This window comes from Symphalangus syndactylus, chromosome 1 (assembly GCF_028878055.3).
Source record: "Symphalangus syndactylus isolate Jambi chromosome 1, NHGRI_mSymSyn1-v2.1_pri, whole genome shotgun sequence".
Taxonomy (NCBI): Eukaryota; Metazoa; Chordata; class Mammalia; order Primates; family Hylobatidae; genus Symphalangus; species Symphalangus syndactylus.
Window position 1 is genome coordinate 114187137 of NC_072423.2, and position 11951 is coordinate 114199087.

At 47.0% G+C, this 11951-nt stretch overlaps 1 protein-coding gene across 1 annotated transcript; it reads left to right on the forward strand.

Moving 5' to 3' along the window:
• Window positions 1-3187: 3187 nt before the first annotated feature.
• LOC129490957 (serine protease 44) lies at window positions 3188-7045 on the forward strand. Its single transcript, XM_055294581.2, has 5 exons — window positions 3188-3452; window positions 3801-3957; window positions 4306-4571; window positions 5367-5521; window positions 6088-7045. Exons 1-5 carry the CDS (start codon window positions 3188-3190, stop codon window positions 6322-6324), a joined length of 1080 nt encoding a protein of 359 aa, XP_055150556.1. The 3' UTR covers window positions 6325-7045.
• The last annotated feature ends 4906 nt before the right edge of the window (window positions 7046-11951 follow it).

Here is an 11951-nt window from a genome sequence, read left to right on the forward strand (position 1 = left end):
CTCCCTAACTCTGGACAATCACTAATCCGCTTTTCATTTCTCAAGTTTTATATTTTCAAAAATGTTATATAAATGGAACTATACAGCATGCAACCTTTTGGGATTGGTTTTTTTGATTCAGCATTATTCCCTGGAAATTCATTCAAGTTGTTGCCTCTATTGACATTTTATTCTATCTTTTGCTGAGTAGTATTCTGTGGAATGAATGTACCACAATTTGTTTAACTATTCACCCACTGAAGGACATTTTGGGTTTGTATTCATTTCCTATTACAGCTGTAATAATTTACCATAAACGTAGTGGCTTGAAACAACCCAAATGTATTATCTTGTAGTTTAGAGGTTAGAAGTCCTAAAATCAAGGCGTTGGCCAGCTGTCTTCCTTCTGCAGGCTCTAGGGGAATATCTGTTTCTTTGCCATTTCCAATTTCTAAAGGCTGCTGCATTCCTAGGCTTGTGGCCCCTTCTTTAACCTTTGAAGTCAGCAGTATTGCATCTTCAAAACTCTCTCTCTGACCTCTGCTTCTGACATCACATCTTTTTCTCTGACTTTGACTCTCTTTCCTCCCTCTAGGATACTTGGTATTACATTGGGCCCACCAGGATAATCCAGAATAATCTGTCTCAATATGCTTAATTTAATCACAATTTGTTCACCATGTACGGTAAAATATTCACGGGTTCCAGGGATTAGAATGTGCTCATCTTTGGGAGGCCATTATTCTGTTCATTACAGGATTGTTTCCAGATGTTGGCTATATGAGTACAGATACTATAAACATTTATGCAGGTTTGTGTGTGTGAACATCTTTATTTCTCTGGGATAAATACCCAGGAGTATAATTACTGGGTTGTATAGTAATTGCTTATTTTGTTGTATAAGAAACTGCCAATCTGTTTTCCAGAGTGGCTGTAATAGTTTACATTCCCACCACAATGTATGAGTGATCCAATATCTCTGCATCCATGTCAGCACTTGATGTTGTCACTAGTATTTATTTTAGCCAGTCTGATAGGTGTGTAGTGATATCTCATTGTGGTTTTAATTTCCATTTTGTTATTGACTCATGATGTTGTTGACAGCTGTTGTGATACTTTGGTTCTTGTCTTCTTTTTTTTTTTTTTTTTTTTTTTTTTTTTTTTTTTTTTGAGACGGAGTCTCGCTCTGTCGCCCAGGCTGGAGTGCAGTGGCGCGATCTCGGCTCACTGCAAGCTCCGCCTCCCGGGTTCACGCCATTCTCCTGCCTCAGCCTCTCCGAGTAGCTGGGACTACAGGCGCCCGCCACCACGCCCGGCTAATTTTTTGTATTTTTTAAGTAGAGACGGGGTTTCACTGTGGTCTCGATCTCCTAACCTCGTGATCTGCCCGCCTCGGCCTCCCAAAGTGCTGGGATTACAAGCGTGAGCCACCGCGCCCGGCCGGTTCTTGTCTTCTTAGTTTAAAAAAATTTAAATAAGAGATGCATAGCAAAGGAGATGGAGCATAGAGTAATTTATTGTAAAGGGAAAAGAATATTTTTAAAGTTAAGTGCAGAATAGACAGTACACCCTGAGAGAGAGAGGATTCAGAGTGGTCTACTTATAAGGACGAGACAGCGAAGACTGGCACTAGGGAGACTCTCTTTATGGGAGTCTTACATGGTTATAAGGAGTGGGAAGAGGTGTTATTAGTAAGCATGTTCTGGGTGGTCCTCTGGGTGCACATGCACAGTAGCTGTGCATGCTTGTTCATACGTCGCATATCTCATCAGCATCTGAAATCTCCACCCAGGGGCATGCTTTTCACTATGATAACGAAAAAAGTGTCAGTTTGAGAAAAGGTAAAATCGAAGTGCGCATGCTCTCTACAGGGGAAATTTCTTACTGAAGATAGCTTTGCTTGAATGAGCTCAATTACAATGCGAATGCTGCGGCTTACTGCGTTGATTGTGGAACGGTCACCACAGCTGCTGTTTCCCGGGGACATGGTCTATCTGTTCTGCCTCAGTGTTGAACATCTTTTCACGTGGGTGTTGATTTTCTTTTTTCTTTTCTTTTTTTTTTTCTTTAGAAGAAATACGGACTTTAATGAAGAGTTTTCCCTTTGGTATAAGTGAGATCCGTGGAAACATCCAAACAACAGCAAAAGGAGGCCAGAATGAAAACGGTCAACTCTCACTTATCCACAAGGCCAAAAGAGGGGGGCTGGCTTGCTGTGGTGTGGCCACCCCGGGCCTAGGCTGGGCTGGGCCTGTAGAAGGTACTCAGGAACTGCAGGTTTTGCGTTTCCCCTCCATGAAACCGACAGGCATTCGGGCTGATTTCTGCCTCTCAGTCTTGCGGTAACAGACCCAAGTTTTTCTAGTCCTAGATGGAAATAAATTTCATCTGCCTCAGGTCTCTGGTATAAAAGGTGCAATCCCAGTTACCTCACAGGCCTGGGCGAGGAAAATGCCAAGAGCTGTAAAAGGGCTTGGAAAAGTAAAAAAGGTGATGTATAAATGTAATAATTGATTATCATTTTGTGCTCAAGAATAAGCCATGGAACACAAAATAGGAAAGTAAGTCTAGAGCCCTAAAATATATGCATATAAAACTCTAAAAGAATGCAGTTCCAACTCTACAGATGGTATTTGGGGATTGTCTACTGCTTTAGAGTCTCAATGCCCCTTTTCTCATGTGGGTGTTGATTTTCAAAAAGGTAGCAGTATCGTCTCTAATGTGGGTGTTGATTTTCAAAAAGGTAGCAGTATCGTCTCTAACGCAGTGGTTAGTAATGTTAAGTGCAACATGCATGTTAAAGAGTTTTAATTTTTATTGCAAACAAGTAAGGGAAGGAGACTCCGTAAAGCCCTGGCTGGAGGAAACTCTGCCGTAGAGTAGTGGTCGCATCTTTGTGTGAACAAAGGGCTAGACAGCTGCCACTCTGAGGCCAGGTCCCTAGGCCAGGAGACGCTGAGTGCCTGGGAGGCGCCCGATGAGGTGGAGGGCCCTGAGTCCACCGAGAGCTGCGAAGAGAGAGAGGACTCGGTGAGTCAGGACTGCACGGCGCGGCCCCGCCCAGGCCCCGCCCCTCGGACGGCCGGGTGGCCCAGCCCCGCCCCTTCGTCCCTCGCGGGCGCTCCAAGTTCCCGCCAGAACCCATGGCAGGCGTGGAAACCGCTGCGAGGCGGCGCCACGACGGAGGCTGAGGTCGCCGGCAGTATCCATGGCGTCCCAGGGCGGCAGCTCCCTGGGGCTCCTGGCCTGGTTCTTGCTTCTTCAGCCATGGCTCGAAGAGGCCTGGGCAGGAAGGGTGGGTGCGCAGGAAGGCGTAGCACTGCTCTTCCCCTCCGCTCTCCCCTCAGGGCCAGGCGGCCAGGACCCCGGAACGAGCGGATGGGAGCCGCCACCCGTAGGGGCTCCAGGATCCCCAGTGGCCCGCCAGTCCAGGGGGAACGCAGTGTCCCCCGCTTCGGTGTTACTTCCCTCAGGTGAGTCTGATTCTTACCAGGCTCTGGCAATCCCACACACACTATCATCAACGTGGACCAAAGGGACAGTAGCATTAAACGTCAGGTGACGCTTCTGGGCCATGCCCAGCCGCAGAGAACTGGCCTGGTTTGAGGGGGAGGGGACCTGCCCTAGAGGAGGAGGGGCTCAGGGGACACGATCTGTCCAGGGGCGGGGCGGCTCCCTGAGATCTGGGAGGACACAGCCATTTTCCGAAGAGCCTCAGGGGATGCAGGCATTGCTTTGAGGGTTCGGAGGTGCATTTGGCTCTGGTGAAGGTGCTGCAGCAGCGTTACTCTTAGTCCCTTCCTTTCATTGACCTGCCCCAGCCTGTGGCCAGCGGATTTCAAGGATAATTGGAGGACTGCCGGCCCCAGACAGGAAGTGGCCCTGGCAGGTGAGCCTGCAGACCAGCAACAGACACATCTGCGGAGGCTCCCTTATCGCCAGGCGCTGGGTGCTCACTGCCGCCCACTGCATCTCTGGGTGAGTGTTTGGGTCTCAGAGCTTGGGCCCTGATCAGGCTGTGGGACCTGGAGCCAGTCTGTCCCCCTCCCTGAACTTCCTCTTCCTCATCTGTAAAAGGGGGTGACAGCCCCATAGTTTTTATCCAGTCTGGGTGAGACCTGAGGATTTGCATTTCTAACAAGTTTCTGGGTGCTGCTGCTGCCGCGGCTGATCTGTGGACCACCGGCTAAAGTGGTCAGGGGTCCTGGAAGGATGTGGTTTGGAGAGAGGGAGATAGCTGCTGGCTGGCATAGGAAGATGGTACCAGGCGGGAAGCACCTGGAAGGTGTGGAAGCAGAGTGTAGACCCTGGAGGATCTTCCTGCAGCCATCTGGAATACACAGTGAAGCTGGGAGACACAAATGTGCATCATCGCTCCAAAACAGCACTTGTGGTCCCAGTTCGTGACATCGTTATCCACCGATATTTTACGTCTCCTGCAATAATTGAAAATGACATTGCCCTTGCTCTGCTTGACTTCCCTGTGAATTACTCCACGCACATCCAGCCTGTGTGCCTCCCTGAACAGGCTTTCACGGTGCAAGCTGATACGAAGTGCTGGGTGACCGGACGGGGCAAAGTAAATGAAACAGGTGAGACTACGAAGCAAGACTACAGCAGCCCCAGACCAGGGAAAATGTTGCTTGGGGCCCTGGGGTTGATCTACAAGCTAAAGGGAGGAACAGGGAGGCAGATTTTTTTAGTGAGTCAGGGAGGACGGTGCAGTAGATGCTGCCAGGGAATAATTTTAACAACTGGTCTATGGAATTCTTTTGGTTTGTCAGGACCTGGGGGTTTGGGTGCTAGGCATGGTGAGTTCTCTCTAGGGTGGATTTTAACTCTGGGAGTGATGAGCTAGCTGTCTGCCCTTTTAAGCTGTCCCTCCCTGGAAGTACCTGCCTTGGTACATAGGGAGCTTCCTGTGTGTGAGAAGAGGCCAGAGACCTTTCAGAGAGGTGTAGGGCCTCCTATCCTTGGGGAGAGGCTGGATTTGGTACCTTTGGGGCATTACCTGTCTGACAGTCTGTGATCCTGCTCTAGAAAGTATAGATGCTTTACTGATGTACAGGATACTGTGTCACTATTAGTACCAGTATTCAGAGTGACAGATGCTTGGTTTTGGTTTCTCAGGGTGGTAACGCCTTGCCTTCCCTTTCCTGTCTATTCTTATTTCCCCTGTTTTGGTTTGGATCTTATGTCCTTGTCTCCCCATGTCAACACTGGGCCTCATATCTTCCTTTGTCAAATGGGACAATATTCAATGCGTAAGAGGGTGTCTGTATGTGAACACATGGTATTGAGACCCAGAGTGGGTATGGGGTTCTCCTGTCCTGTCCCACTTATACACACCCACTCAGTTGTAAATTGTCTCTCTGTAGATTCTTCAGAAAAGACAGTAACTGAGCTTCAGGAGGCTGAGCTAAGCATTATGCTTCATGAGAAATGTAATGAGGTGCTCAAGGAAAAGATGAGAATGAGGAATGAAGTGGTCAAGAAAGGGACCATCTGTGGCTATCATGACCAAGGGAAGGATGCCTGTCAGGTCAGTTCATGGGCCTCTTGCTGCCTCAGCATTGCAGTTGTCTCCTCAGAGTTTCCTCATCCCCAGCCAGTAGGGCCTGGGTTATCTCCTAGCCCCTCCATTTACCCTTATTCATGGTAATGGGACATGAGGACAAGCCACCAAGGCTCTCCTGGGCAGCCTACCTGATCCTTCAGGAGAGAGCAGCTGACACAGCCTGGAGTGGGAGGAGGGGTGAATCAGGCAGGTCCCACCAACAATACATGCTCCATGTTTTGAGCCCCTTCTGTGTGACAGGCAGTGTACTCAGGTAAGCACTTGACTCATTATTGTCTCAGAGTAGGCACGATTTCATTAGGTATATTCTGTTTTTTGGAACACGCCTTTTTAGTAGGTACATGATTTTGGTTTATTGGAAATTGTCAATTCTCAGATCTCATATTGATAGATACCTAAGGCTAGGAGGGTCTTAGGGGTTCCTGGGGAAGCCCCCTGAGTGCCTAGCTCTGCAGTGCATTGCAGTGCAATTAGCCTGCTCTGATGTGGATCCTATTTCTTTCCTACAGTGACTGTCTTTCCTTTTCCAGGGAGATTCTGGGGGGCCCCTGGTCTGTGAATTAAATGGCACATGGGTCCAGGTGGGGATTGTGAGCTGGGGCATTGGCTGTGGTCGCAAAGGATACCCTGGAGTTTACACAGAAGTTAGTTTCTACAAGAAATGGATTATTGATCACCTGAGACAAGCTTCCTGTTTGAATTCAACAGACTTCCTCATCCTAGTCCTGTGTCTGGTGATGCCCCTGGGCATCCTGGTGACCCCGTGATCAGACCCCATTCCACTCTTCTGCTGTTTCTGAGTCTCACACTTAGGTGTCTCCTCTGACCAACCTCCCACCGCTTCTCAATGCCTTTTCTGCAAATCCCAGTTGGAATCCACGGGCCCTCTGGAGATCCGTACAATAGAGCATGGCAGGGAGACTGGGGCCTGGAAAGTGCCCCTGCCTGGTGCTCTGGTCACCTGCCTCAGCCATGCCTGCACCAGGGCTGTGCCCTGGCTGGTGGGAGGGAGGCAGTGAACCGATTCCAGCTAGAGGGCCAGCTGCCCTGCCAGCTGGGCCACGGTGACTCATCAATATCTGGAGGAACATCTATCAAAGAAGAGACATCATCAATGGTGAAGCAAGCGTTAGATGGTTCTGGTTTCAGGGCTCCCACCTGAGACTTTATGAGAGCAGCCAGCTGGGTGATTGCTCAGAGAGAGTGAAGGAGGCGTTACCAGGTCCTCGCAGAGGTGTGAGGCCTGGGACTTCCACTCTGGCTCAGTTGTCTGGGGCTGGGAGAAGTTCCCCTGCAGCCCAGTGTGGGTCCATCTGTGAGTGGACAGCCTCTGCCACACCAGCTGTCTTGGGGCAACCCATTCTTGCAACTCTTTTCTCAGTGCCCTAGTGGCCACTTTCAGGGACACAAGAAATTGTATTGAGTCTGTTATGGGGTGTGGAGTTTTTGGAAATCAACTAAATAAATGTTTGGAGAGTCTCCTGTGTTTCTGAAGCTCTGCTCACTGGGGTGTGAGGTTGTATATAACATACTCTGTAAAGAATTGGCTTCCCATTTATTAGGAAGATATTCATGGTTTTTATTAAACTCTGGCAGAGCCAGGGATGAGGAGCTTGTCTGCCCTCATTTAAGTCTGACAGGTGGCTTTACCCAGTGGGTCCTGCTGCGTGTTTTTTGTTTGTTTGTTTGTTTGTTTTTTGCCATCAGCATCTCTGTAGCTGGGAGTGTGATACTTGAGTTTAACAAACCCTGCATCAGGAGTGGGGCATCAAGAGGGACAGAGACTGGGGTGTGGCACACTCAGACACCTTCTTGCTTCTCCTTGCTGCCCTATAACAAGTGTGCCTTGAGGAGACAAAATGAACTATGGGCTGGTCCTTGAGCCCAAAGAGCTGAGTACCCACAGGGAGGAGGGTGGGAAGGAAGAGCTCATTCTCTCTTTGTATGTGTATGTGTGTGTGTTTGTGTGTGCATGCAGGAGAGAGAGAGAGGAGAGAGAGAGAGGGGAGAGAGAGAGAGGAGAGAGAGGGGTGGGGGAGAGAGAGAGGAGAGAGAGAGAGGGGAGGGGGTAGAGAGGGAGAGAAGAGAGGGTGGGGGAGACAGAGAGAGAGAGAGAGAGAGAGATAGAGAGAGAGAAAACCTGCTGCCTGAGGGAGCTGGGGCTCAGTGAGTGAAAACACTCTGGTTTTCAAACTCTACATGCTTACAGCTAAACCCAGCAAGTCCTAGGTCACGACCTACGGAAATGCCCATGAAGAGGAGTTGGATGCCCAAGACTTGCCACATATTTCTGTTACTTGCAGCTTTCTTTCAGAACAGATTGACTGACCTTTTTCCATGTTCCATCTGCGGGGAATGCCAGTATGGCTTCTCATTTCCTTCTTTCTTCTTCCTCATCAGTTCAGCCCCAATATAAGCATTCCCCCTTTCTACAAACCACTCCTGTGGACTCTGCTGGGCTGTGTAATGTGCCTTCTTCTGGGCTCCCTGGACTCTGCAGTCTCTGTGCCTGTTCAATTTCTCTGTTTCCACTGGTTGACATTTTGTTCCTCATGGCCATGGGACTCTGTCTCATCTTTCCTTATCTTCAATCCTCCAGCTCCAGGCGTGGAACAGAGCAGGAGTTCAGGAACTATCTGGTGAGAGAGTGAGTGAATGAATAGATAATTAGGTGCTCATATATCCTCTGTTGCCTTACTCTTTTCTCTCACTGCCCTTTCACCTCATTGCTTTGTCCCCCTTTTGCTTTCCAGGTTGCCTTCGTGAAGGGGGAGAAAACACAACTGGGTAGGCAAGGGTTACAGCCCCTGCAGTGGGGAAAGTCCCAGGCTCCAGGAAGTTTATGGTTCTGGATGGGGTGCCCTTTGGTCTGCCAATATTAGAGCATGTTTCTTGTTATAGGAGAATAGAAATTCCATTCAAGCATCTTGGCTACTGAGGAATAGCCTCTGGCTACCAGAAAAGATGGGCATGGCCCCCCAGGGAACAAAACATCAAGTGCCAAGTAAACGTTAGTCGATTTTACTCTTTCCAACAAAACTTTTCAATTATCTTTTATGAATGAGGCACTGGCCTTCATCCACAGATAAGATGTAGACGGCAGTTGAGGGATAGAGGTGGTCATTAGGAGGGCTCCTAGGTAAGGAGCTTGGTGGCTGGGTAGAAAGAGATAGATGACACAGGGAGAGGAGTTGTTGACTGGCAGGCAATCAGTTTTACTAAAAATGCCAGACTTGAACAAAAAGGAAATAAAAACAAACAACAAAATTCCCTATGGGTTTCTAGTCATAAGGAGCAAGTGACATAGGGCGCAATAAGCATTTTTAGTGGTCTTGAAATACCATTTGCCGGCTGGGCGCGGTGGCTCATGCCTGTAATCCCAGCACTTTGGGAGGCCGAGGTGGGTGGATCACGTGAGGTCAGGAGTTTGAGACCAACCTGGCCAACATGGTGAAACCCCGTCTCTACTAAAAATACAAAAAAATTAGCCAGGCGTGGTGGCAGGTGCCTGTAATTCCAGCTACTTGGGAAGCTGAGGCGTGAGAATCGCTTGAACCTGGGAGGCAGAGGTTGTAGTGAGCCGAGACCGCTCCATTGCACTCCAGCCTGGGCCACAAGAACAAAATTCCATCCCCCCCGCTCAAAAAAAAGAACAACAACAACAACAAAAGAAATACTGTTTCCCACCAAAAAAAACCAGGGCTTCTTGGAGATATGGCTTGAAAAATTTACAGGTATGAAACAGGAAATGTATAAAATAAGCCTGAAATTTCTCGTCATACCAGATAGCAAGGAAGCTATCGTGTCAGCAGGACCTATAACCAATCAGAAGAGGCACCCTGTGTTCTGACATGTGGTGTTCCTGCTAGATCCCATTGCAGAGAAATCACAGCCATCCCTCAGCTTCTGAAGATACTGATTCACAGCTGCACCCCTCACAAAATGGGCACTCAGCCACAGGGAACTGATTCCCTCAAGATTGTCTCTTCACAGAGTATCCCATAGCAAATAATTGCTATGCAGAGATATAAAGGCCCAGTCTTCTTCCCTTAATTTGGGACAACTTGGAAAGACTTCTTGTAGGATCAGCTGAGATGTCAGTTGCAACTGCCTTCTGTGAGCAGCTTCTATGAGCACTCTTCAACAAACCATTGGACAGAATTCTGTCTTAGAGCGTATGTTCAGGGAACCCAGTCTAAGTCACCCTGCCTGGCAAAAGATGTCTTTGTGTGTTTCAGGATTCTATTGCTGTGTAACAATCACCCCAAACTCAGTGGCCTAAAACAACACATTGTATTACGGTCAATTCTATTATTCAAGCATTCGTACTTACAAATTCACCTACTTGCTGAAATTTATTTTAACCCCCAAATCAGTACTCGGAGTGATTCGTGGACGTGCACAGGGCAGTGGAAAAATTTGAGTTTTCTGATGCCTAAGTTCCTAGCTGAGGCTGTACAATGTGCTATTTTGTCTGCTTTCATCTCTCTTACTGTAAACAAGTATCCTTTTTGTCATCTCTTAACTGTCACTTTTAAAAAAACATTTTTGTGCTTGTTGTTGGTGATTTTGCTGTTTAAAAGGGCCCTGGGGCCAGGTGCGGTGGCTCACGCCTGTAATCCCAGCACTTTGAGAAGCTAAGGTGGGCAGATCATAAGGTCAGGAGTTCGAGACCAGCCTGGCCAACATGGTGAAACCCCGTCTCTACTAAAAATACAAAAATTAGCTGGGCATGGTGGCGCATGCCTATAATCCTAGCTACTCAGAAGGCTGAGGCAGGAGAATTGCTTGAACCTGGGAGGCGGAGGTTACAGTGAGCTGTGATCATGCCACTACACTCCAGCCTGGGCAACGGAACAAGACTCCATCTCAAAATAAATAAATAAATAAATAAAAGGACCCCAAGAGAACTGCTGAAATGCTGGTTAGTGCTCCTAAGTGCAATAAGGCTGTGATGTGCCTTACGAAGGAAAAATAGGTGTGTTAGATAAGCTTTGCTTAGGCATGCATAGTTCTGTTGTCTGGGAGTTCAACCAGTCAAGAGTGTACTAAAGGAGGTGTCTTTAAAGGAACATACATAAAACAAGGTTATATGTTGACTGGTTGATGATTCTATTTTGACTACAGGCTCACAGGACTCTAACCCTACATTTCCTCTAGGAGCAATGGTTCAGTATTTACACATTCAGTCCTCATGATGACTTTATAAAACATAACTTCTGTGAATAATGAGATTCAATTGTATTTCTCATAATTTTGTAGAATAGTTGGCAGTTCTGCTGGTCTAGTCTGAGCTAATTCCTGTAGTTACACTTCAAGCATGGCCGGGATGTCCCAAGATGCTCTTGCTCAAATGGTGAGTGGTTATATGGGAATATAGGTAGGGGTGCCCTAACTTTTCCTCCAAAGGCCTTTCATCCTCCTGTAGATTAGATCAGGTGGACTCAGGACAGTGCTCCAAGTGGGTGAAAGCAGAAATTGCCAGGCCTCTTTATGCCTAGATTCAGAAGTTGTAAAACTTAATTTCTACCACATTCTATTGGTCAGAGCGTGTCACAAGGCCAGCTCAGGTTAAATGAGGATGGAGAACTAAATTTCATTTCTTGATGGGAGAATGTGCAAAATATTGTGTCCATATTTTCTAATCTACCACAGGAAGCATAACAATTACAATGCATAAAAACTCATAAAATGTTAAAATCCAAAATCTTCATAAAACTTTTCCACCTCAAAAAGAGAAATGATACCATTATATTACTATTTTTCAACCTTCAGTGAATTAGTAGATCCAGGCAAAAATAATCAACAGCTGATAACATCAGAAAATGAGCCCATCCAGACATTATGTGTCTCCAAGTGAAAGAATGCAATACCTACTATGTTGACAAAGGGATTGAACCTGAGTCTAGCTGCTGATTTACAGGAAACACAGAAGACAGAAGAACATGTTGAACCACACCATGAAGGTGATTAACAAAGTCCGGATTGTGGGAGACTCTACAGGTCAGGCAGCCCAGATTCTTCAACGGATGAACTGTAAGGCAATAGAGGGGAAAATTGTAAGTGAAGAGTGTCTCTAAAGACATATCAAATATGAAACAGTCATAGCAAGACAAAAGTGTAGTGTTCAGGAAAACACCTTTGGGTGATAAAATTATAAAGAAACACAAGGAAAGAATTACATAAATGTCAGATTAATGGGTTATATTTGAGAGACAGAAGGCAATTGTGTTATGGAAGGCACATGGAAGGGCTTCAAGCATGATTGGCGTAGTTTTATTTCTTGACCAAAATTGCAGTTACAAGTATGGCCCCCTTATAATGATTACTTAAATGAAATGTTTTTTGTGTATCTTTTTTTTTTAACCATGTAAAAGGTAAAAGGAAAATGGTG